General features: G+C 43.5%; 1 protein-coding gene across 15 annotated transcripts in view; it reads left to right on the top strand.

Annotated features, from left to right (window-relative positions):
* EPHA5 (EPH receptor A5) overlaps nt 1-25694 on the top strand; it is a 193557-nt gene that overhangs the window by 90008 nt on the left and 77855 nt on the right. For 10 of the 15 annotated variants that reach the window (XM_077177129.1, XM_054632799.2, XM_077177128.1 and 7 more), the window contains exons 4-5: nt 16286-16441; nt 22122-22457. The exons of 4 other annotated variants lie outside the window; for them this stretch is intronic. In XM_077177129.1, the coding sequence (XP_077033244.1) occupies nt 16286-16441; nt 22122-22457 (492 nt within the window). The remainder of the gene's footprint in view (nt 1-16285; nt 16442-22121; nt 22458-25694) is intronic. One more of the 15 variants, XM_077177130.1, reaches the window with a different exon arrangement.

Below are 25694 nucleotides of genomic sequence, written 5' to 3'. Positions count from 1 at the left end.
CAATAGGAGAAGTTTAATATGTGGCCTTTTGCAAAAGCAAAAACATCATCATTTGTAACCTTTCAAGCAGCAGTCTCATTGAAGGGAAATAACAGATAGCAATCTGGATTTTTTATTTATTTGACATAGTTTAGAATAAAGATGAGAGCTAGTTTCTACATTTGTTCATCTTTGGATTTACAAACAGCTCTCCAAGTAAGCCACACATGAGTTTCACAGACTGTGGTGGTCTGTTTTAGTTTTTTTAAGAGCTATCAAGTAAATCCAGAGACGAGCAGATAATATACTCAGCTTGAAAATGATAAGCATGGAGATATGAAAGACATTCCTTTCTGTGCTGTTGAAATGGAAAGATTAGTGGAAATGTCATGGCTTAGAATTCATGAAGCAATGTTTCCCTAATCAAGTATCAGAATAAATTGCCAGAGTACAGTATATTTCTTTTACATGAGAAGATTCTGTCTGAAGGCATGCTGAAACAGGTGCTATAAATATATGTAGAAACCCTTATACATAATGTTCTGCATTACAAGGCTTATCTCCTAATTGTGTTATGCCTGTGATTAGCTGCTATAAAACAGCTCAGCATACAACTTCATAAATACTTGCCACAACAGGCTCTGCAGGAGGGGCCTGCCCAAGCTTGGTGCTGCCCATTTATCTTGGCTGGGGGCATGGCCCGTGGGTGTCTGGTGGTGCTCCAGCCTTTGACTCGGGAGCAAGGAGGACCTAAGGCTTGCTCTGCCTTCAGGAGAGGTCTTGGCAGTGCCTGCAAGTGATTTGATGCTTTCAAATGGTGAGTGGTCATATCCATATTGCTTCTGGCTATTCTTGGGAGATGTGGAAAATGCCAGATTTAGGAAGAATGGGAGATAGAATTTGCATAAGCATGTCCTATACATATAAGTGTAAAAATACATATACACACACACACACCCTGCTGCTCCTGAGCTGGAGGTTTCTCCTGCCCTGTCAGGTCTGGACAGTAATTAGAATGAGTGTCTTCTCAAGAACCTTAAAAAATTATTTAAAATAATCAGTTTGCTTCTCTGAAACAATTGAGGGAGTGATCACTCCAGGTGCTCTGCTGACAAATCATCTGATCAGGAGCACAACTGGGGCAAATAAACTCTTACCCCATTAGAGCAGAGTACAGGAAAGGAAACAGGTCCCCCCAGCACTTCCCAGGATGGTGTGATCTTTGTGCTTCCCTCTTCTGCAGAGGGAGCAGATTGGAAAATATCTCTGCTTTCTTCTGAAGATGCTGTGTGACCACAGGGAGGAGGCTGCTCCCTGGTAAAGAGAGGTCTCGAGGTAAGTATGAGATGAGGGACATAAAGCAGGAGAAGCACAAAACCTGGCGGAACAACACAGGATAACTCCCTACTTATTGACCTTGTAATGCGAACCCCATGGGCCCAGCAAGTGTGCCAAAAAATATTGCATGCTATTTTGAGGTTATATTACCTTTTTTTATCCAACATGGACAAAATTCATGCTCTCAGTTCTGGGCTGAGATTTATAGCAGTGGAGATATTGGTACTTTTCCGATTACAGGGCTCTGGCAGAAGGAGACTTCCATGCATCCCTCTTGCTGCTAGAAGGCTGACAGCCTGTGCTTATGCCTGCATGTGTATTATCAAGGGTTATTCATTTCTTTTGGATGCAAAACTAAAATTAGTGTCCCTTGGCTTTTTCCTAACTGAAAATGGCTTTTTAAATATGTAAGAATCAGAAATAATTTTTTTGATACCTGGGTCCTTTCCTGAGTCTATCATTCACATGATCATTTGTCATTAGGCACAGCGGGCAGGAGGTTAATTGTAATTGCATGGTCATCTGGACCATTGTGTGATTTGAAGCAGAGTTTCTCTGCTGTGTCAGGTCCAGCAGTATATTATTTGAAAGCATTAGTGCCAGGTTGCTCTTTAAATCTGCCAGGGGGAACTGAGGAAGAAGTGATTTAAGCCTTCGATTTAGTGCTCTCCTCTTGCTGTCCGCTTCAGGCCACTTTACTAGCGATTGCAGAATGTGAGCAGAATTAAAATACAGAATTTTTAAATAAAATCAAATCCAATGTAGCAACTGAGAAGGTGGAACCCTTCATCATGGTAACTTAATACCATGTATCTTTGTTGACAGCTCTATATGTAAATCACTAATTATCCTAAACTATTCAGCTCCCCTCCAGGAAATCTAGACTTCTACATTAAAGGCTGGCTATAAGGAATGAAAGCCTTGCCCAATTCCCCGCAGGTTTTATTAAGCTGCAGAGAAAACCCAAGGTTTTTTTTTGCATTGTAAGTAACAGTGATAGAGAGATCAGCAATTTACCTACATCAGTGGAGATTACTGGGTTTGCAGCAATAATTGTAAGCACTTTAAGGCTTCGGTAATACATATTTTCTACCTTGGTGGAGCAGCAAGGTAAGGAGGACACGACTGGCTGTGCTCAACTGAGATCTCCTTTCATGACTTCATGCCAGAGGTGATACACAGGAGTGCTGTGAAGGTGCAAAACTACTCAGGGATGTCTGTCATGGGGTTTTTTTGACACAAACTTATTTCAAGCCTTCCCTTTGTGGGGGGATGGCAGGTCATTTGCAGACATGCCTGGTGTCTGGGATCAGGTTTGGTGGCTTTGGAGGAGTCTGGCCCTGCTGTGGGTGTTGTGGTTTGGTCCTGCTCCCAGGCTGAGCTGTAGGTTGATGTGTTTGTGGTGGTATGGTATGTGCCCTCCCATAGCCATGGGATGCCCAGATCTCCTGTGCATCAGACAGCACCCAGCTGGTCCTGTGTGAGCTGGGCAGGGGCTGGGTGCTGGACTTGTTCTCTGATCTCTCATGTGTGCTGGGCCATGGAAACTGTATTCAGCTGCATGGCCTTGAGAGGAGTGGGCAGGAGGAAGATGCCTCTCTGCAGCCTGGTGTAGATGTGGCAGGAGCAGCTGCCATGCATTCTGGAGGAGGAAGAGGCAAGCCCTTGCCTGGTTGTGCAGCCTGTAGGCAGCACTGCTGTGGCTGATGCTGGGTAGAGGTACATTTTGAAAGGTAAGGTATGGTTACAACCCCACAAATTAATACTTTTATTTCTGAATTTTAACACTAGGTTTGTGTATTCAGTGTTTCTTTTAAACCATGCTTGCAGAGATGCAGGAATCACCCAGACTATCAAACTCCCTTTCTTATCTTTATACAACAGCCAGTAACCATAAATCTCTAAACTCTGGGTACTGTCTTGTTTAATGCTGCATTCATTTTCTGTTGTTTCATCTTTGTGGCTATTTTGTACTCTGTTTCATTGTAAATCATTTGCTTGCTTCTGGTCCAAATTTCTTTGCAGGAAGAAACAAGCTGAAGGCTTCTAAATTCCTACATTATCCCTGGAAGAGACAGCTTCATCACCTTCTGCTTCTTTCCTCAGGCTGGAAAAAGGCAGCCTTGGAAAGCAAAACTTCCTGTTTAGATTTATTCTTAAATCTAATTTCTCTCGAGGAAATGAAAGCATCCTTTTTTTTATCTCTCTTTTTAAAAAATAATCAAGACTCACCAAAAAACCTTCTGTGGATGAGTGTTCAGTGATCCTGTGCCTTCTCCAGCTCTCGCCTTTTGCCTTCTTTTTCTTCTGCCATCTATTTATGTTATTCTTGGCCACCTTTCTCGAAGGAGCTATTGATTAAAGGATGCAAACTGTCTCAGATCCTGCATATCAAGCTGCTCTTTTTTTTTTTTTTGTTGCTCTGTATGTGAAAAGCATCCATTTTTGCACTGCAGTGCAGGTTCACCCAGATACCTGGTTTCTCCATCTCTTTTTTTCTTTTTCCTTTGCCCTCCCATCCTGCTAAATGGACATCTTGTCAAATCCTGTTTGTACAGACTGACAGCTATAGAGGTCTTGGAGAAAAAGCCACATCCCTGCACATACACTCTAACAAACAGAATCAAAATGTCAAGGCACAAATGAAATATATCACTGTGCTTCCCTGTCAGATTTTACTAATATCACCTGGCTAAATTGACAGAGGAACACCTGCAGCAAGTTAGCCTGGTTTTATTAGCTGTTGTTTCACATATTTATATTTGGTTATGAGTATAGGGACTGCTGGGGAGACAGCTTTCAGTTATTTCCTCGCAGGATGAAATTCCCCCTGTTCTTCACGCCAGATACAGTCGGGGCAGTGAAGTCACTTTCAAATAGCACAGCAATTAATAAAGAAAGAAAAAATAATTTCACAGTCTGTTGTTAAATTAGCAATTCTTTAGTGTCTGGAGTTTCTGACAGAATTAATATGCACGCAGAAGCCTTGGGCAGCCTTGTGCATATCATTTACCCAACAGCTGTAAGAGCCAAATGCAGAGACAAGGAGTGGTGCTTGATTTCAAGGGAAATACTGGAATTATCTGTCTAGTAATCATTTAGCAGCCTTGTTCACAAATAATCAAGAAACATTTGGATTTAGATTACATCCCTCATTCTTTCAAGACAAATGTAGGAGAAACAGTGGCAGGAAAATAATGTGTTAAGTAACACGGGTGAAAAAAAGGCAAGGAGCAGCATACATTTAAGCAGGGAGAAGAAAATATACAATAAAAGTGCAATAAATTTCCCGTGGATTGAAGGGGAGTATTTTTATAGCAGCTTTCTGCAAATTGAATGCATCTACATAAATAATGTAGCGACACATTTAATTGCAACTATTTATTTTTAAATTTGGCTGGATGATGAGAGAATTTCTGTGTGGAATAATGAACCTTGTATTTTTACCACTTGCACAAATTTGAAAAAAAATAAATTGTAGATGGTATTTGGGCTAAGTGTCAGAGCCACAGAAGTTTCTGGCAGCTCTCTAGTGCATCTGAAAAGAAACCAACATCCAAAAGTGCATCCATAAGAAATGGATGCTAGATATTGGAGAGGCCAAGAGATGACTGGGTAGAGAATATTACCAGTCAATACTTGAGTCCAGAAACTTCTATTTGGTCTTTCAGTGCAGAGTGTTCCTCTTCAAATAAAATAACTAATACTCGATGTTTTGCATTTGCCTTCTGCTGGCTTTGCTGGTGGTTTTCTCTTTTTCAGGCTTTTTTCTCAAAAAGGCTAGTAACCTCTTTTTCCCTCTTGGGTTTTTTTGGGCCTTCTCTTCCTCATGACAAGACTGATTCTTCATGTTCTCCTGCAGTCTCTACATTTCAGGGCTGCTGAGAGGACAGGCAGCACCTTCCTGTGCCACCCTTTCCTGCTGGGGATCACAGGACACGTGCCACAGCCCTTGACAAGGCTTTGGAAACAAGGTGTGGAGCTGGAGCTGGCAATGAGGAGTGCCAGGCTGTTGAGGGTGGTGGTGTATGAGACATAAGACCAGCAGGTTGCAATCTTTTTTCTTGCAAGACATAGATCCACCAAACCAAGAGCGCAGTTCCCTTGTGCCCTTGCCAACTGCTCCCTTTTCTCCCCTCTTGGTGTCTTCCAGTCTTCCCTTGAAGAAATCCAACATTAATGGTTTCTCTAAAGCAGAAGGTTTGGTTTGGGTTTTTTTTTTTCCCAAGCTGCCTTAGAAAGATTGTTCAAGTTGATGCAATGCAAGGATGCAGAGATGCAGCAAAAATTACAAATGAATGCAGTGCTGTGTTTCCAGGGCAAACAAGCTCATAAAGGCATTGCTTATTTCTTTAGATATAGCTGGAGAGCCATGTGAGCTACATGTGAGCAACAGTATTCTTTTATAATAGTTTGAGAATTAAATCTCCATAAATCAAGCTTTGGCAGCTCACAACCTTAAATAAAAAGCCTGTGAGAATGCCAGCATTGCCGCTGCAAAGTGTGCTTCAGGCTAGTGCTTTACAGGATGGGGAAATGGATTTGGCAGGGAGGACATCATGGTAAGGATTCATGTAGCAAGAGGGAAGGCAGTGTTTGCTTTGCCTTACTTTTTGCTTCATATGTGAATTTCTGGAACAGTTGCAAATATCAAACAGCCATTTTTGGGGCAAAGCCTTTGAGAAGAGGCAATGGCCAGGGCTGTTAGCAGGATGTCTCCTCCCAGTTGACGCTTTTGTCTTAGGAAAGTACTATTTGTATGCAAAGTAATGTTTATGTTACATGGAAAGTAATGTTTATATGTCTGATAAAACATCATCTTGGGATATAACTGCATTTTTTTCCCCCTCTGGGCTTTTGGGTTTTTTCTGACTGGGTTGGAGTCATGGCAGTTATAGCCAGTTCATGGCAAGGATGACCCGACTCCAGCATCCAAAAGCTATTAGGCTTCCTGCCCAAATAGTATTGAGATTGGCTTCAAAACCAGAGGGTTTAAAGTATCAAGTTACATTGTTTTATCTTGTGTTTGAGCATGTTTTATATGCAGCAAGTTTTCCTCCAGAAACAGGAGAATGGTACTGAAATAAATTCTCTGATGGATTGCAGCACAGAAGAAAAGCTCCCAGTATTGTCTGGCTGGCATGGGAAGAGTCAGCAATGCCTCAGGTTGCCCTTTGGTGAACTTGATGATAAAGAGGAGCTGTTTGGTGAAGTTACTTGGCAAGGCAGATGAGCTGTAAAGTGTTGCAGTGTTCATCTGACCCAAAGGGGTAGTTTAATCAACTTAACAAATAATCTCAGTATTTTTAAGTCTGGTTCTAATTAACCAGTCAGTCTGGTTAATTAAACTGAAATGATGAAGCATTCTATCGGCATGTGACAGGATAACTGATGTTTCTGCACTTGGTTGTGTGTTTAGAGCTTGCTCAGCTCTCCTGGTTAAATTTCTCAAGGTATTAATATTTGCCATGTCTTCCTTGCACACATTCCTTGATTTGTGGCTTTCTAACAAGCCAAAACATCTTGTGGTATGCACATCAGGGCAGAATTTACCTCAGTGAGACCTCCTTTTGTAACTCCAATCAGCGTGCTCCAGTGCAAAAGCCCATGAGCTTCTGTGGAAGGAAACATGACTGAAGGGAGGTGTTCTCCAAGAGATATGTCCATGTTTCTTTCTGTGCCCCTCTCAGCTGCCTGCCCACGGCAAAATTGGCTAGCATCATCACCTGCACCTTAAATTTGCAGTGACAACAAAATGCCCCAACAAAACCCACACACCAAGAAACATCACTTCCCCAAAGTCATTGTTCTGTGCATAAACCCATTTAGCACACTTAGCTCTGTCAACTCTGGATAAATCCTTCCTATCTTTTTTTTGGTCAGGACTATAAAAGATCCATCTCCGTCGCCCTCTGATGGAATCTGAATAGATGTGTCTGGAGTGACATATGTTCAGCCATAAATTACAGAGGAACAATTTTAAACCAAATTGTCTACAGCCAATCCTGCCGAATTTACCTCCTGAGACAGATGATCATAAAGCTAGAAGCAAACAAGCCCTTAAACATTTGACGCCAGCTTTGAAAGGATCCTTTTGAGTAGGTGTTAGCATCACTGTAGATTAGTGGGATGCTGCCTATTTTGGACCAAATAGTCAGCAGAGGAAAGGCTGGTTTTATACCAGCAAGAAATCTTGTTCAGACAAACAAAGTTAAGCAAGGTGGAGCCAATTGGAGAGAAACATTATAAGAATTTTTAATTCTCTTTACTGTCTGCATATGTACAGTTTATTAGTTCAGGCTAAAACCTTAAAATGTTGGTAGAGTAAACACACATGGCATAAATCACCAAAATAAATCCTCCCAATCATCATATTTCTTAACCACAGTGGCTTGCAGTTGTCCAAACCACAGCATAATTAAAGAATGTTTCTTTCTTTGCCGGTTGTGCTCCAGATCCTTATGGCAGACTGAACCGTAAGACTAAAACCCTTCCATTGTAGTATTGTGCCAGCAAACACAGGGCTCTTTGAAGAGCCCTATTTTCCAGGAGATTTTGCCAACTGATCTTTGCATTACTGTGTGTAATAGGTGTGTACAGATGGACACGGGGGTTTCAGCTGCATCATTTTCAAGTTTGATCCTGTCCCCCCAGCTGCCTTTAGGGACGATGCTTGTTATTGCTATTCAGTCAATGCTGCTGTGGAACTCGAGGGAGTTCTGTGCCCTGTCCATCAATCCTCCCCTCGCTTAGCACGACACTGCAGCTTGAATGTTTAAGTCGCCATTCGCATAACAAAGGATAACCCGGGTGTGTGTGTGTCTTTGTGTGCACAGACCCCCAAAATAGACTCCTGTGCCTCTTGGATTATGTGTGGAGTCGGGCATCTTAAGTTATGTTTATGAGCGTGAGGAAACAAATGTGTCTGTGCTGCCTTCTGTGTCTTAAATTGTATTTTTCCTTTAGGTGCAGCATTGTAAATCATGGCTTCCTCTGTTTAAGGGAGTAAAATGATTTCAGTTTGTCTTCATTAAAAAAACTGAGACAGTAATTTAGGAGTAATTTAAGTGTATCTTTGTCCCACACCCCAGAGAACAAACTGAAGATACACAGATTTTTGTGGACCTAGAGATTTGTGAAGATACATAATTTATAAATATGATAGGCAGAAAAGCTGCAGCGACAGGATGTGGACTTCCTTTTTTTATTATAAGCCAGATAGTTGGGGTTCAGTGAGATCAACCTGGATCTGTCCCTTGTAGCCAGAGAGCAAGGAAGACTGCAGGTGCTGTCTGTGCTGAGAGCTGAAGGAGCCCTTGTACATGCTTGCAAAAGCATGCAGCTGCTGGTCACAGAAATGTTGGTTTTGCTAGGAAATGACACTTCACCTTAATTGCTTTCTCTAGAAATGTAGCAGTTTCTCTCAGGTTTTTTTTTTTTTGGAGAGGTAAGTTTGGCAAAAAGGAAGACCTCACAAAACCAAAGCACAGCTGCCTAGCCCTGCAGTTGGCACAGGGAGCAAGCCTTTGCAGTGCTAAACGCTTTTGAAAAATCTTCTGTTTCCCCTAAGACCATTTATTTTCCATAGCTTGCTTTCCTTCTGTGAAATCAACCCAAATGATAGTGTGGGTTTGCATATATGCCAGTATAAATCTCTTTCCCTGCTCCTCCATCATGCTGCTGAGAGTTTAGGCTTGACTCAGGTTTTGCCTCATTGATTGCTTTAAAATCTTCTTCAGAGCAAAGTCAGAATGTGCAGAAATATAGCCCATTAAGATACTAATGTAGGCATGAGCGTTTTCAAATGTGTTGTGTTCTAGGTACTTTTATGTCTTGAATTACTTGGGAATTTGATGAATTTTTCAGAGCAATGCCATGTGATAAAGTTTTATACCATTTAGAGAAAAGACATTAATGTCATTAGTGGCAGTTAATTCTTAGTTTTCTAGCGACTACGGTTATGTCATAAATTATTGTGTGACAACTTAGCGAGCCACGTGATAGAAAAAAGTGGTATTTCAGAGGAAGGAACTGAAAGCACTAACTTATTTATATTCCAGTTTTTAAGGTTGTTTTTGTATTCAGAGCTAGAGCTGATTTCAATGCAGAGTGGAAATAATTCAGCCTGAGTTAGTGTGGGGTTGGGCAGGACAGCATCAAAAGACAATGTTTTCTTAGAACAAAAGAAAAAAAGCTTTAAAGAATATTTCCCATTTGAGATGCATGAATTGGTTGAGATTCAAGCTAGAGGCTGAGTCTATTTTTTTTCACAGTGCAGAGGCTGTAGATGCCTCACTTGTCCAGCAAGCTCCAGGACATCATTTAAAAGGACCGTTCGCAGCTCTTGGACTGCAGCATTGGGTGCTGGGCTTCCTGAAAGATGCTGGCAAGTCTGCTGGATTGAAGTGAACCGGCAGCTTCAAATTACAATGTTTTACTAGTGGGTATTTATTTAATTCCCTTCAAATCCCCAAGGCATGCTACAGGAAGCAGCATTGCACTATTGCAGATAGAAGAGACCAAGCCTAAAAGAGATATAATCGGGGCATTTTACACATTTTTCTGTAGCTTTGTAGCTTTGGCAGCAATTTCAGTGTCAGTGTGCCGTTCAGGAAAGCTTATAGGGAGGGCTGGATTAGCTCTTGGGAGCCTGCTTGTAAATTCTGCAGAAGGATGCTCTGTGGTGGGTTGCTGTAGTTCTTGAAACACTTTTTAGAAGAGCTTGGCATTCATATGTTTGTGCTTGTTGGGAGACACGAAGACAGTCCGTTGTGGTTTTCTGTTTTGTTTTTTCTTGTAAGTAAAAGAGCGTGTCAGGAGCACAAGCTGAGGCTTGGAGCCTCTCAGCATTTTAATTGATTCCACATTGTAAAGGCTGTACCTTGCTAAACCCTTTTATAGGTTTTGGACACATCTAAGAGGCAGCAGCACCCTCCTCTCAGTGCAAACACTTCAAGGCATGGCAGCTCCAGAGAACAGGGGTTGATTTATTTGTAGCTTGTTTTTGCTCAGATCCTTCAACTCTCAGGGCATATTCCCTGCACTGGAGCAATGTGCTAATGAAAGCAGAGCTGATGAGCTACAGAGCTGAAAACACACACACATATACATGCACATCCCTCCATATCCTGCTCGTGTTTCAGCTGAGAGCTGTCTCATTGTGGACTGTGGGTCTGTCCATGGGGCAGAGAGTTTTACACCGTGCTTACTTTTAAAAGCTGTGACAATTTGAGCTATGTGTCCCTGTCTGAAGAAGTTGGAAGTCTGGAAAGGTAAATGGGACTGAAGGTGTGAAGGAGAAGCCAGGGGTCTTTCCAGGCTGGGGAGGAAACCTCAACCAAATAACCTGTGCTCCATCTAGGGTAGGCATTCTTATTCTCATTAATTTTTGTTAGATTTAGTCCTTTAGCTTTATTTATGGATTAGTTGCACTACCTTGTGAGTTACACTTGTGGTTTCTGATTACTGTGGAGACTAATTTGGTGCTCTGCAAGGGAGACAGTGTAATTCCTGTTTGAGTTTTATGTTCTGGGACATATGAAAGGTCACTTTACTGATCCTAAGCACTTGAGTACTGTGAGCTTATCCTCCCAGCATCACAAGAGTGTGAAAGAGTAATAAGTTGGACCTTATTTATATCTCCTGGGGTTTCAAGGCTTATAGGGTCATGTTTCCTAGCTTCTCTCTCTACAGGGACAAAACTGGAATTCACACTAATACTAATTATAGGATAAAGAGACTGATAGAGTATCCTACAAGCAGCTGGCTGGTGTTTCACATTATCCCTTGTTCTTATGGGACACTTCAACTTCCTGGATGTCTGCTAGAAACTCAGCACAGTGGCGAGGAGGCTGCCTAGGAGGTTCCTGGAGTGTGTGGAATATTGACTTCCTGACACACCTGGTGAGTGAGCCTACCAGGGGCAGTGTCCTGTTAGACCTGCTGCTTATGAAGAGAGTAGGGCTGGTGGGAGATGTGGGGGTCGAAGGCCACCTTGGGCATTGTGACCAAGGAATTATAAAGTGTTCAATTCTTGGTGAGGTAAGGAAAGGGGTCTACAAAACCTGCCTTGGACTTCCAAAGGGCAGACTTTGGCCTGTTCAGAACACTGGTTCAGATACAGTCCTTAATAAAAAAAGGGTCCAGAAAGGCTGGACGTACTTTAGGAAGGAAAACATCTGACTGGCAACTGGTGACAGGATGGAGGAAATGGCTTCAAGCTGCACCAGGCAAGATTCGGTTGGACATCAGGAAGAATTTCTTCACTGGAAGGGTTTTCAAGCATTAAAACAGGCTTCCCAGGGAAGTGGTGGTGTCACCATCCCTAGGAGCGTTCAAGAAATGACTGGATATGCACTTGGTGCTGTGGTTTAGTTGACATGGTGGTGTTTAGTCACTGGTTGGACTCAGTGATCTTGGAGGTATTTTCCAGCCTGAATAATTCAGTGATATTTGGGTGGTTTTGCTGACATGGTCATGTGAGTATGGAAAGCCTTGGATGTGGTCCTTGCTTCCAGCATATGTTGCCTTGGGTCAGTGTGCAGCGGAGGCATGGGGAGCTGGAGAGGAGAGCAGCCCTGCCTGTTGGCTGCAGTCTTCAGCCAAAGCTCAGGGAAGGGATGCTTACAGGGATGCAGCTGCAAATCACTGGATGTTAAGGCTTGCAGAAAATAATCTGGCAAGTAGTCCCAGCTGGGTGGTGTTACTGGTTAGTTCTCCCCTCTTTTTGCTTTGTCTCCTCACCAGTACTCACTGTCTCTAGTACTGGTATAGCACATTCAGCATGTTGTTGGCAGAGGCCAGTTTTCATTGTAAGAGGACCAGTGGTTCTACCTCCATCCACCCACATTCCTTCCAGAAGCCAGAGTCCTTCAGCATGGCTCTTGTGGGCTCTGCTCTGCAAGGTTCAAAGACAGTTTCTAATCCAATTGCTGTTGGTTTAAGGGATCAGCCCATGCCATTGCAATCCCAAGATGCTCTTGCTGCCATCCTTCACCACGGCCATCTCTCTCTGGCCCCTTTAAAGAGTGCAGCAAGAGGCTGCACAGATGTTAATGCTCTGTGCGTGCCACATTTTGTGGTTGCTATTAAAAATAAAAAGAGTGAAATTGATTTGCTAATAATGGATGTGCTACTAACAGAAACACATCCCACTTGTACCTAACACTAGCAGGTTGTTTATGGCGTATTTGCTGTCTCTAAAAATAATATTTTTTTTTCTAGCAACCGATTTAATTTAAAGACTATTTTCACACATCACTGGCTGTTAATCAGTTAAAGAGTTTTAATATTAAGAAGAAAGAAGCAGATCTCATCAACAGCTTCAAACTTGATTTCATTTCTTTTCAGCTGGCTTGCAGCAGATTATGGGGAGCCTTAAGCTCATTTTATTTCTTCTGCTTTCCTATCCCCTTTAAAAGATAGATAGCACCATTATCTGTATGACTATACTGTGCTAGTTCTGTGTATCCTTTCAATGACTGGTGAATTGGAAATACTAAGATAAAAATATAAGAAGACTAAAATAAGATTTAATTAGGAATTAAACACCAGACACCCATGTAATTTTAAATAAAGCCATGTATACTTCATGAAGAGATAATAAGATTGACTGTCAGAAGATGAATGGTAAGATAAGAGACCAAAACCCAAGGTACATGCAAGGTAAGTTGGTTTTGGCCCTGTTCTGCTCTGAAACAAATTTGCAAAATGTCTGAGACATTGCCACCAGTGTCAGAACATGGGCAGGGTACCAGCTGCTGCTTGCTTTTGGCTGTTCAGCCCAGCAAAGACTGTGCTCATCCACCTGCTCTGATACTTGCTCTGCAGTGTGGAGGTGTAGGGTGCCCCTGGGTCAGCTTCCATCTAAGCAGGGTCCCTTCCATCACAGCATCTCTGTCTGTTAAACAATTGCTGCTGGAACCATCTCACAGGCTGTCCTCTCCTCTGTGTTGTGTACAAAGCAAACCCAGGAAAGGATACAGAGGGAAGTGCTGTAGGAGATACAAGTTGTGCCTGAGACACCCATGCAGCTACAGCTGCTTCTGTTCTTGAGCCTGGTAGTGCAAGTGTGGCTTCCATGGAGCTGCTGGTCATGAGAGCCTGGAAGACTGTGCTGGAGAGCCCTGCAAATCCCCCTGTCCTCCCCAGAGCATCTGCGTCAGGTGTGTGGATTCAGCCAACGCCATTCACTGTGGCACTTCTTGCATTGATTTTGGTTTTCTATACTCCTCTTTTTTGCATAGCCCATCTCCTGTCCCTGAATTCTTCCTTTCTAACTGACACAGGAATATTTCACCTGAGTCCAACAGGATGCTGCTCTGCTGCCTGTTTGTTTTGAGGACTCATGTGGAAATCTTCAGGATAGCATAATGCTCTTGAGCATTCCTCCTAATACTTTTTGAATATAAATGGGACTTAGCTGGCCCATGAGAGCCTGCAGTTTATACAAAAATTAGTCTAGTTCAGTTCTATTTCACATCTCTCATTAAGACATGGGTTATTTGCCTTGTGCATCTCTTGGCTCCATATTTATTCATGAAAACCACACATTCCCTTTGAGCCGAGGTGCGTATTGTACCATCATCAACAAGCTACACCTCGTTTCAAATCTGTCAAGGAAAACTGACTTATTTTACATTTGCTGCTTTGCACAAAATAGAAGCACAGTAAACTCTTGTGCTATAATGATTTTCTGTCTTGATAGAACATAATGAGATAAATTCAAGTCCTTTTTTGAGGGCTAATTACATTGTGTACACAATAGATGTGCACTGCTGTCATTACACGTTGCACATTTTAGTGCTTTCATTTCCCCACCTCTGCTGTCTGTGTGTGCAAGGGTGTTTGATTTGACCTTGAAATACAAATTGTGCGCTAGAAAGGAACCATTTGGTGATCTGCTCTCCCAGAAGACTCTCCAGAGACTCTGTAACAATCCTTGCTGTAGGTAGGGCCGCATTTGAAGGTGACTGTAAAGTAAATAGAAGAATTTAAGTGTGTGCTGGAAACTGAGGGATGTGCCATAAATCACGAGGGCAGCTTGTGGCAAGTCTGCTGAAAGCCATCAAGCACATATTCAGCCCTAGATCTGTTCACAGCTCCTGGCGTCTGGGCACCAAGCAGAACAACTGCATCCTGCAGATGGATACCACAGCCTAGGAATGGAACACTAGTTGGATGATGAGCAATTTTGGAAAACGGGATTTTAGAACCTGTAAATCCCTCCAGTCCAACCAGTTGTTCTCTGCCTGTGTTATGGGAAGAAAGGAAGCTGTGGAATATGGTGGGAGGGTGTTGGTTTGGGGAGGTCAGAAGGGAGCTGATCACCCCATACAGCAGGGCAGGGAGGCTGCAGATCCATGGGGTGACCTGGCAGCCTGTGCTGAGCTTGGGACCTGCTCAGGGCTGCGTGGTGCCTGCTCTGAGAGGTGCATAGTCCAGGCAAGGCTGTGGAGGTGGGTCTGGGGGAGGTCTGTTGGATGCTCTTGAATCACACATTTGATGCATGAGTGATCTTCATCACCAAAGACCTACAGTTCAGCTCTGGGAGTTGGGAATTGATGTGCAAGGGTCTCACCTTTGGTGGAGAAACTACTGACGTAAAAGGGAAGATGTCAAGGGAGTTTCTCTGGTACTGCAGGAAGCAGAGCCAACTTTAGAAGCAGTTGTCCTAGTTGGTCCATCAGAGGAAAGGGAGCACTAGTAAAAACCTTTACTTTACCTACGGTGAAGATGAATTCTTTCATCACTTGCTGAGTTTTAGCACATGCTGTGATTGTCTGGGACATTCCTGATGGGATAATATTAATGCTTTCGCTGTGCACTCATTTCCTTTGCAAGCTAATTACAACTGGGAGAGTTTGAATGCAGATGGAAAGGCTCTGGGATTTACAGGTAACTTCTTCAAGTCTGCTAGCAGATCTGTGCATCATTAATATCATACTGGGCAGAAATATTTTAAAGCAATTCAGAAGGAAGAAAGGTAACAGCACTTTACAGCTACTTTAACATGTCCCTATGCCTCTGTTTTTTGAGACAAACAGAAAATCAACATTTCCTCCTTTTGCTAACAGTGCATTTGTAATTCTGTGTATAATGGTATGATACAGAGCCAGCTGGGTTTTTCCCTAAAAAAACACTTGCAAAACTATGGCTATCACTGCTTCTGGCAGAGTGTGCACACACAGGTGAAGCGCAGAGAGCTTTGCATAGGTGAAAAAGCACTTGTTTCAGGATGATGGAAACAAGATATTACTGTGTTCATTTCAAACTACTTAAAAAAAAATAAAAATCCCAAGCTACCCATAGCCGTGGATTTGTAAGAAAAAAAGTAGCTCTCAGATCAAGTCCTTGTGCTTCGTCATGCATATGTATTGGAGCTGGAAAAATATCTTGTATGGTTAGCATGCCTGGTTCAGACTATACCCAGAACAGCCTGTCATGTGGAGCACTTTAAAATTCCTCACAGGTTTGCAGGGGGAAGGACCCTAGGGAAGTAGCCTTATCACAATGTCTTAAAGATGTCGATCTTGAGATCCCCTCCACCACTGTGTTGCTATTTGTTTGCTGAGACATTGATTTCTGAGTGTAGAACATCTTAAACAAAAAACCATGAAATGTATTTTACCTGTTTTGCTAAGACTGAATGAAAAAAAAATCACAGTAATGTTTTCTAAAGCAGAGCCCAGATGATGTTACCTCTAATGCATTCAACAAGGAAAATAAATATCCAGCAATGGCAGATGCTAGGGGAAAGAAATAATCAACAAATTCACATTCTCTTTTCATGCAGATATTTAAGTATGCGCTATCTGCTAGTGGCATAGACTGTTTTAAAATATGCAAACTAAATAGCTTGTGAGTATTTGTCTGTTTTATAGCTGAAGATATGGGGGTTTTTTAAAAGGAAATGTGAAGAGACTGATTTTATGATGGGAGAGCTTAGCCTGTGGTTCTTCTTTTACAGTATGCAGACCTGGGTTCTTCAAAGCTTCACCCCACAGTCCATCCTGCAGCAAATGTCCCCCTCACAGCTACACACTTGATGAAGCATCCACATCTTGCCTGTGTGAAGAACACTATTTTAGGAAGGAATCAGACCCACCTACAATGGCCTGTACAAGTAAGCATGTGCTTATAGGGTTGTTTTTAATCCTTTCAAGCTGTTCCTGTACTGTGACTAGACATTATGATACTAACTAATGTGCTTTTTCAGGCTCTGCACTGGAGTCTGAGCTAGTCTAGACACACTTGTAATGTCACTGTCATTGTCCACCGTACTTCGGGTTACACGAGAAGAGGCTTCTCAGTGCTTTTTGCTTTGAAAGCTGCCATCCAAGCCAGGAGGAGTTTTTGTAATGAGCAAATGCTCTGTCTGCTCCCTGCACTGCTGGGTGGGCTCAGCCATTAGCATGGCACCAGCCATCCCTGTTGGTGTGTGCTTGGGTGCCAGCACGGGACACATGCGCGGAATTAACTGCGGGCAGTCCCTGCCAGCAGCGGGCATGGATGGAATCTCCATGGCCCTGCTTGGTGTCATCCCGTAGCTCATTTTCACTAAACAAGCTGGGAGAGCCCTGTCTTTCCAATCTGCCTGGAGATGGCCATCCTTCTCAAAACTCTGTGAGGGAAACTGCTTCTGCAAAATGTAGAACTTATCCCCTGGGTGTAGGGGGTGGGCAGTGTAACAGGCACGCTGGGCTACTGGGACTCCAGAGTGGAGCTGGTGTAATCAGAATCACTAATTTTACCCTTCTCCTGCCATCCATGAGCTGTTCTGTCAGCTGTACCTTGAAAGTCCCTTGTTCAGTTTATGTTTCAGATACTTAAGGCCAAAATTTCCATGCCCCCACCTAGTCCTGCTGAGTATAGCACAGATCTGAGCTGGGACTATCGCTGGGACTGACGCTCCAAATGTAACTTTTGTGGTGCAGAAGTGATTGAAAATTTCTGAAATGGAGTTGAATGACTGGTGCAGGAGCAGTTGGGCCTGCCAAGAAACTTAAGCAATGGAGGAAAAAGTAGATTTATGACTCCATACATACTCAGAGCCACTAGACAATGGTGCAGTGGTGACTTCCATACTGTAGGGAAGTACTTTGCATCATATAGAGATGGTAGTGGCTTTTGTGCCTTTCCCAGTAAATACAGATGTCCTTCCTATCTCCCCATCTTTCCACTTCAAAAAGAGAAAGAAAAAGTCTGTTCCTGTTGGAGACACCCTCTCTCAAAGGAAACTGCCCTTGGCAGCTCTCTGCTTGCCTGCAGGAGGCACTTGGAGCAGAATTGGGCCCCTTGAACTCTGCCTTTGATTTTCACCAGGCAAAGGAGCATGGCTGTTGGAAGCTGTGCTGCAGGAAAGGAGAAGGCAGCCTTAGGCAGCATTGGAGTCACTGGTGCTGTCAGATCAAAGAGGTCGGGGGGGTGAGTCATGCAAGCACTTCCCAGTTTATTAAATAGGTGTGCCAGAGTCTTTTGGAGGCATAGCCAGGGTGGGTTATAGTATGAAAAATCTGATAGCAACATTTCTTGATGTTCATTTTACCCCTTGGCCTGACTTAAAAAAACTCATATAAATGTGGTCCAGCATGGTATTGGGAAACACACTGAGCTCTGGAACACTCACAAAGTAGGCTTTTCTGTGCAGACAGAGCCAAAGCCAGCAACTGAGAGAGAGTTATGCCAGACTCTGGTGTCTGCTGTGCCTCCTGCCCACCGTCAGTGGTGCTGCTCTTTGCCCTTCCCAGAATGGAAAGGTGCACATGCAGTCTGTCCTGCTGGTGCTTTAGCCAGGGAAGGAGCTGCCATCCCAGAGGAGGATGTTTATGCATGCCTATGGCCTGAGTAGCATCAGCAGGGTTTGGAGAGGCACAAGCAAGTGAGGTGAAAAACTCCTGTTAAAAAGAAGTTAAGTTCAAGAGCCTATCTCTCCCAGGTTTCTAGTGCAGTTCAAACCCTCTAGGGGAAGGCTGTAATTTCCAATGCTGCAACTGCCATGGGATTTTCTTTTTATGTTTGTTTGGGGATTTTGTGCTTGTTTATTGGTGGTGACTGAGTTTGTTGGCGTTTACTGTTTCGGTGGTTTTCTTTCAGTGTGGGTTTTACTTTTGTTTTGAGAGTTTACTGTAAGCTAGTGTAAAGCCCAGACGTGGTGCCTGAAGCTGTGTTAGGAAATGGCTTGGCAGGGTAAAGAGTCCTTCTGGGGCAGATGAGAAGTTTAATACCCATCAAGGTGCAGCTCAGCTTCTGCTTCCCACTGCAAACCCCAGAGCCACAGCTGAGGACATTGCAGCACCTCTGCTGGCATTCACACCTACCTCCCCAAAAGCAGGGTGGAATATCTGAGCCTTCTCCATGTGCTTCTGTCACCCTCACCTTCCCCATGCATCTTTTCTTAGGATTTTGTCCTAATACTGCTCTCTTTGTGCTGAAGGTGATGAGGAGGGCTCCATGTGCTGTGGCAGCTCAGCAGCAGGGGTAGAAGATTTTGGCAGGGGCAGTAAAGAGTAGGTAGCAACACTGGTGTTCTAAACCAGTCCAGTTATATCTGCAAGGCAACTGCTCATCGTGAGCTAAAACAAAAGTGAGAGAGACTTGATTCATGACTGGTAGGAAAATATTGCAAGGGGTTTTTTTTAACATTTTTATTATTTATTGCCACAGAAGTTAATAATATTCATAGGATTCCTTCAACAAGAAATGCAGTTAATTTTAGAGAATACATCAATGTTTGTTTTCACGTCTACACCTGCAAACTTGCCACTCAGTATAGCTGTAAAATAACATTTTCTTAATTTAAAGTGAGAGTTTTTCAGTTCCAAGCTGCATGAGTCTCCCCACCACCACCAGCAGCAGCATCACTAAAGAAAACTAGCTGCTGTATCACTGTCACTTGCTCAGTTAAGTACAGGGAGCGGGAGGAATACATTTTTGTTCAATTTTTCCAGTTTCTTAAGTATGTCTTATAAGTAATGATTGGTAATTTTGAAACTGATTGTGCTGTGATGCAGTCTGAGATAATTAGTGCTCTCAGACAAAAAAGAAAAAAATTTGGTCCTGATGGATATTTGAGAATTCTTTTAATATTATTATGCATCTTCCAGTAAGTAATTGCATTTTGTTTCTTCTTAACTATGTAATCCTAGCTTCAGTTCCTTGCACAATATCTCTTTAAAACCAAAACAGTTCCACCCTTTTCTCCTCGTGTCTCTTACAAGTAGCTTTATTGTTGCTCAGTGCATGTTGGGGAAATATTTGTAGTATTAAGACACATGGGAAAAATCGTAGACTTTATTGTATTTACTGTAATAGTCTACTTGCAAAAACTTTACAGTTAACTTTGAGTGTTTACATACATATATTTCTGTCTTCAGAGTAATTTCTCCCTTACGTTATATTTTTAAAATATGTGCATCAGTAAACAACAGGTTTGCTGTGCATCAAGAAAATACTTTTGTTTTGAAATATTTTTGTTTTCAGAAAGCGTTTGCCTCTTGTCAGAAAACTGTGGCGCAAAAGGAGTGAATCTAAGGGTATAAAGTAGCAAATTTTAAAATTACATTGATCTTTTTTAAACTGAGTAGACTAATATCTGTGCCCTTGAAAACAGGAGTTTGGAAATTAAACCACCTTAGCAGATCTAGGCCCCTCCTATTCTGAAGGTAAAAACACCTTTTTGTTCTCCCAGCTGGGGTTTAGCCAAGTTTTATTCAGGTACAGCTTCAGGATTCTACTAAAGATCTTTCTCTGAGGCCCTGGGAGAACACTAATTTTATAGGTTACAAAAGCCAGTTTTAAAGCATTTCCACTGAAGCTGATGTTTTTAAGCCCTCAAGAAGAGTAGCTGACTTTTCTGTACAAAGCAAGTAAAAACCTCTGGTGACTTTACAAAAGTAATAATTTATCCCCTGTTAAAGACACATTGTCCAGTAAGTGTTTCTTGTGCCTGAGTTCTCTATTTTTTCCTGGAGTACTGGCATCAGCGAAAGGGCATTCATCCAGTGGAAGAAAAAATTGGGCAATTTAACCAGTAAAAAACATACCAAAAAATCCTCAAGTACAGCACATATAACTCCATACAGCTCCAGTGATGAATTCCATGGTTTCCATTATATCAGTACAAGTATGATGCTGCAGAAAATAGTCCTGTCTTGGGCTCTGTGTTGGTGTTGTTAGCTCAATAGTGCTGCATCCCTGGGGTGCAGCTTGGGAGTGGATTGCTCCCTATTTGTAGGGATCTGAAGGGATCACAAAACAAAACAAAGATGATCTGGCATTTCCTAAGCCAACTTAGCTTTTTTCTTCAACTGCTTTTCCTCTGAAAAACAAAAGAAAAAAAAATACATCAGGATTATTTATTTCCTCTGGCAGCGAGTTTCTCATTGAATCAGAACAGCTTGAGTCGAAATCATTACAGTGTTTCAGTTTATCAGTGTTACAAATTTTATATACTCAGAGAGGGAAATAGAAAAAGGAAATGGAGGAGAATGCTTCTGGTTTTTAAGGTGATTTCATTTTTGCAATACTGCCTGTTTTAAATAACGAATCGAGTTTAGTTATCACAACAAAATGAGAAGATGACAGCCTAAGTCAGCCTGTTAGGATTCATATGGATGTCTAGCTAGTGAAGCTACTCATTGGACCCTTTTCAAGGAGCTGCTCATGGGTTTTGACAACTTCATTCAAACTGTAGGGAAGGGTGCTGTGTTGCCTTCCCTCGCAAAAATCCCAGCCCTTGCTGTATAGTTACTGGTGGTCTGTGACTAAAATCCATCCTGGCTTGCTTTGATAAATTTCCTCTTTCTTCCTCATTCATTAGCATTCCTTGAGTACTTGACATGAGGATATCTTGCATGAGACTCCTGCTTGTCCTTTCACATTGTCTTCAGGGTGTATCTGCAGCTTGCCCTTCATTGCAACACAAGCCTGTTCAAAACAAAAACCTTCTGCAAGGAAGCAAGTCTTGAAGGTGCCTCCAGGTGGGCTTTGCTTGCCCAGCTGTGGCCTTTCCCACCAGGATGAGGAGAAGCAGCCCACTTTGTGCAGGTGCTCTGGTACCTCTGCAGCAGCTGCTCCTCCTTGGATAGCCTTGCCAAGTGCCATGCTGGCATCCTGAGCAGGGAGGCTTGGCAAAGTAAGCAAATGTGGCGTGGGTAACCAGCCTGGCAGGACCAGGAGGGTTGCCATGGAGTGGCTGGACACAGCCATGCTTCCAGTGGCCCGTGTAGATCACCATCTGCTTTGGGCTGCATCAGGTGTCTCGCTTAAGTGTGATTTGGATAGCAAAGCTTTGGTTTGACTGCTGCCAAATGGCTGATGGGAAGAGGCGGCTGCATACAGAGGAAAGATTTGGCATCTGAGTTGAGTACCTGGGTGGTGTGAAAACTCCAGCGTGTGTCTTTTTTTAAGGACCTAGGGGTTAGTGGTAAAGGGGCAGCGGGGTAAGGAGGAGGAATCTTGCCCCTGGTGAAGCCAACAGGAACTTGGACAGGGCAAAGACTTGCTAATCCCTTTGCAGGAAGAGCAAGGAGAGCACCGGAGACAATGCCCCAGGGTGCAGTGCTCCTCCTCTTGGGTTTCAGCCAGCCCTGTGTCCTGTCCTCCCACTCAGGTGACTGCATCCCAACACAGATCTCTTGAGCAAGGTGCTCAGAACAAATCCCTGTTTTCCCAGTTCTTCAGGTGTTATTGCAAATGGTCCCCATGAGCAAGGGGGACATCTCTTTTCAGCCTAGAGAGTAGTAGCAAGCAGGATGACTGATGATACTGTTTTTACCATGTGTTTTTCTCACTTTGCAAACCAGGACCCCCCTCTGCTCCTCGGAGTGCCATCTCAAATGTTAACGAGACTAGTGTCTTTCTGGAATGGATTCCCCCTGCTGATACTGGTGGAAGGAAAGATGTGTCTTATTATATTGCATGCAAGAAGTGCAGCTCACACTCGGGTCTGTGTGAGGCGTGTGGCGGTCATGTCAGGTACCTCCCCCAGCAAACCGGCCTGAAAAACACCTCTGTCATGATGGTGGATCTGCTTGCTCATACAAACTATACCTTTGAAATTGAGGCAGTGAACGGAGTGTCCGACCAGAACCCCGGAGCCCGGCAGTTTGTGTCTGTAAATGTAACCACAAACCAGGCAGGTAAGTGGATCTTCAACCTGGGGGAATGTCTGGGGTGGGAGCCTGAGCCAGTCAGACCCAGTGCAGACCTCCCTTTGGAATGGGTGGAAGTCTCCAGGATGGAGGGCTGGACTATGGCCTCTTCAAATATGGGGGGTGGGAGGTGGGCAGTGCTTGTCTCATAGGTTATAATTACTGCAGTCTTCAGTATGTTTCCTTTCAGCAGGACACATTTTTAGGATTTGTGACTTTTCCTTTTACATTAGGCTATTTGGAGGTACCTCCACTTCTTCACATGTTGGTGTATCCATCCACTAAACCAGGAAAAAAAGGCTGTCTTTCCTGTTGGGAAAGGGAAATTTCTAAGAGTCCATTTTGATTAAAAATGGCTAAAACATCTAAACTTTACAAACAGTTACCCTAAGAAAGTTGGTTTTAGTGACTTCAGGAAATTTAATCCCTCTTCTACACTGTGATGCTAAAGTGACTGGGTTCAGGCTGATGAGGTATGATATGTTGTCACTGCTTCCCTGACAGAGTAGGGCTAGGATTTCAATCATACTGTGTTATTCTTGGTTTTGCACTGTACAGACAGAGATCATGTAGACTGGTTTATTCCTTTGTCCAGGGCTCTGATCTGTCTGCCCTTCCTTTGCCCAGAAGTTGAAATGACTTGTCACTTTGGACACAGGCATGGAGTTGCCATTGTCCCCTGTCACTTGGAGGTATGATGGGAGGCAAGAACATTATTACTTCTCCTTCTGTGTGCATCAATGCACCAGACACATCACACAACTTCTGTAAAGCTCTGGAGACTGACCTATCGTTCTCTGGTCCCTCATGCTCTGTGTTTTAGGGTCTCTTCCTTTTCCTATCTGGCTTACTTCCTGCCATTTAATTTAGTGGCTTTTATCCACCATGAAGCCCTTCCAGGACTGTTAACAGGTGGCGTTTGAGACTGTGAGGACTGTGCTGCCAGATCACTGGAGCCACCCCCTGCCTTCTCCAGACAAGGTTCAGCCAGGAAACCTGGTGGGCAATTCAGTGTGACAGCTGGATGCAGATTGGCAGATCCTCACTGTGGAACAGAAAAACACTAGCTGGAGCAGGGCTGCATCTCATTCCTGCTACCCAGGTGTACGTGCACAGGCTTGGCAGCCAGCAGCAAGGAAGTGCAGATACCTGTCCTGGTAATTAAACTGGATTGTTGAAGTGTTGGACAGATCATTCATATGTTTCTTGAGGAGAGGAAATAAAGGCATGCTGGGAGTGCTACTGATAGATGTGGCATGGAATCTGCTGGAGGAATATTAGAGGACAGCAGTATGACACCCATTAAAGGCACCTGTTTAGTGCAGATCAGTGGGTGTCACAGTCCTAATGCTGTTTACTGTTTTCCTGTTGTGACGGCTGCTGCCAGTAACTCTGCTGTTGGAAGAAGTGTATTTTCCTGTTATTGGGATTGCATTGGTACTTCATTGCTGCCACTGGATTTTCCCTGATGTGTGGCGTTAAATCCACATAAATCTCAGTAAATGTAGCTGTGCATGAGGAGATGATGCCTCTCTGATCAGTGAGGAAAAGGTACTGGTTTGTGACTTATGTCCCAAACTCTCCATAGATAGCTCAGCAGAATTTATCCATGTAGCTGCATCTCTGTGCATCAGGCCAAGAAAAACCCCCTTGCACAGCTATCACCTGCAGCTTTGTATTGGAAGGTCTCTTAGAGGAAATGGGAAACCTGTGACAAATGTGTCCCGTGCTAAGGACAAGTAGGTGAGTGTAGCTTCTGGTTAAGTCTCCCTGTCTATCTTAGTGGAGCCACAATCACAGGAGATATTAGTGGATCAAGCCTTGGGTGTTTGATACACTGTGGGATGTTGAAATTGCACCTGTGTGCTCTCATGGTTGATTCAGCAGGAGGTTCAACCAAACTGCAATGTAAAGAAAGCAGTGGTGACTGTGTTTCCTTGTCTCTCTGGCTGGTCCCAACATGCATTTGTGAGGTGAGCCAGGCCTGTCTGCTGGAGCTGTAGCATCAAATGGGCTTCCCAGTGATGTGCTCTTTCAGCGCTCCCCTGGGCCATCATCGGTGTGCCCATGCCAGAAATAAAGCAGATGGAAAGAGGGACTTTGCAAACATGACTGACTGCCAGGCATAGAAAGTGAGAATCTGTTTTTTTAAGGTGCCGCCAAAAAATGTCCATTGAGGCAAGTAATGGAGTGCTCCATGCCCAGTGATTCTGGATATAAAGACTGACTTCAACAGTTAAGTAAGAGTAGGCAGGGCACATCTGGCTTCAGGGAGTCTCAGGCCACCTACCTTCCCCCTGGAATTATCTGTAAGAGGTGCAGCTCTTGTGTCTCATCTTTTCCCTTGCACAGGTTTTCTGATGGTGATTATATTTTCACAGAGGCTGGTTAATGAAGTTGAATCAGTGACACAAGGCCAACTGCAGCAGTAGGAGAAATCCTGCTACGAGATCTGGCTGCAGGAAATTGAAAAATTGCATGCCATGGGATAGGTCTGGCTGCTGGAGTCCTGCTGGCACATATTCAGTAACCCAGCACTGCATAGAAATGCCAGGGTCTGTTTTGTTGGTTTGGCTTTTGTCCATCCCATGAAGACCATGCTCATTTCAGAACTGTAAAGAATGTGCAAGCAGTGAGTCTTCATGTGCACCACCTCTTCTGGGTATGGCAGCTTTTGGCAGCAGAAACTACCTCTGGTTAGACTCTCAAAGGGATTCCTTCCTAAAAAAAAAAAAAAAAAAAAAAAAAGGTGATTCTCTCCAAAATAGTTTGTCCCCCTTCCTCTATTTAAATAATGAGTAAAAGAATCGGTGCTTGCAATCCATCTGGCATTTTCAGACTGATTTAATTTTACCCCAAACTTTTGAACTCAGGTTTGGAAATAGAGGGAGGGAACAGTAAACTTTTGTGCACAAGAAGAGGCTGATTGCTAATCTCCATTGGTGACCCCAGCATTCTTCTGCTCCCCCAGTCCTTGGAGACCTGGCTGGAGTACTTGGGATGGGGCTGATCCATGCAGGACTAGTTTTCCTGTAACCCTCTGTTGTTTCTGTGGGATTTTGCTGGTGTTTTCTGCTGGAAAACAAGTGTCTAGGAAGGATGAGCATTGCCACAAGCCATGAGAGATAGAAATTGTGCTGGCCTCCGTTGTGGCTACCCTAGAGGTGCAGCAGGCAGACAGAGGACCTTCTTCCCTTTGTAGGGACAGGAGTTGACCCAAGCATG

This window comes from Agelaius phoeniceus, chromosome 4 (genome assembly GCF_051311805.1).
Source record: "Agelaius phoeniceus isolate bAgePho1 chromosome 4, bAgePho1.hap1, whole genome shotgun sequence".
NCBI lineage: Eukaryota > Metazoa > Chordata > Aves > Passeriformes > Icteridae > Agelaius > Agelaius phoeniceus.
This window is presented reverse-complemented; position numbering and strand designations above follow the sequence as displayed.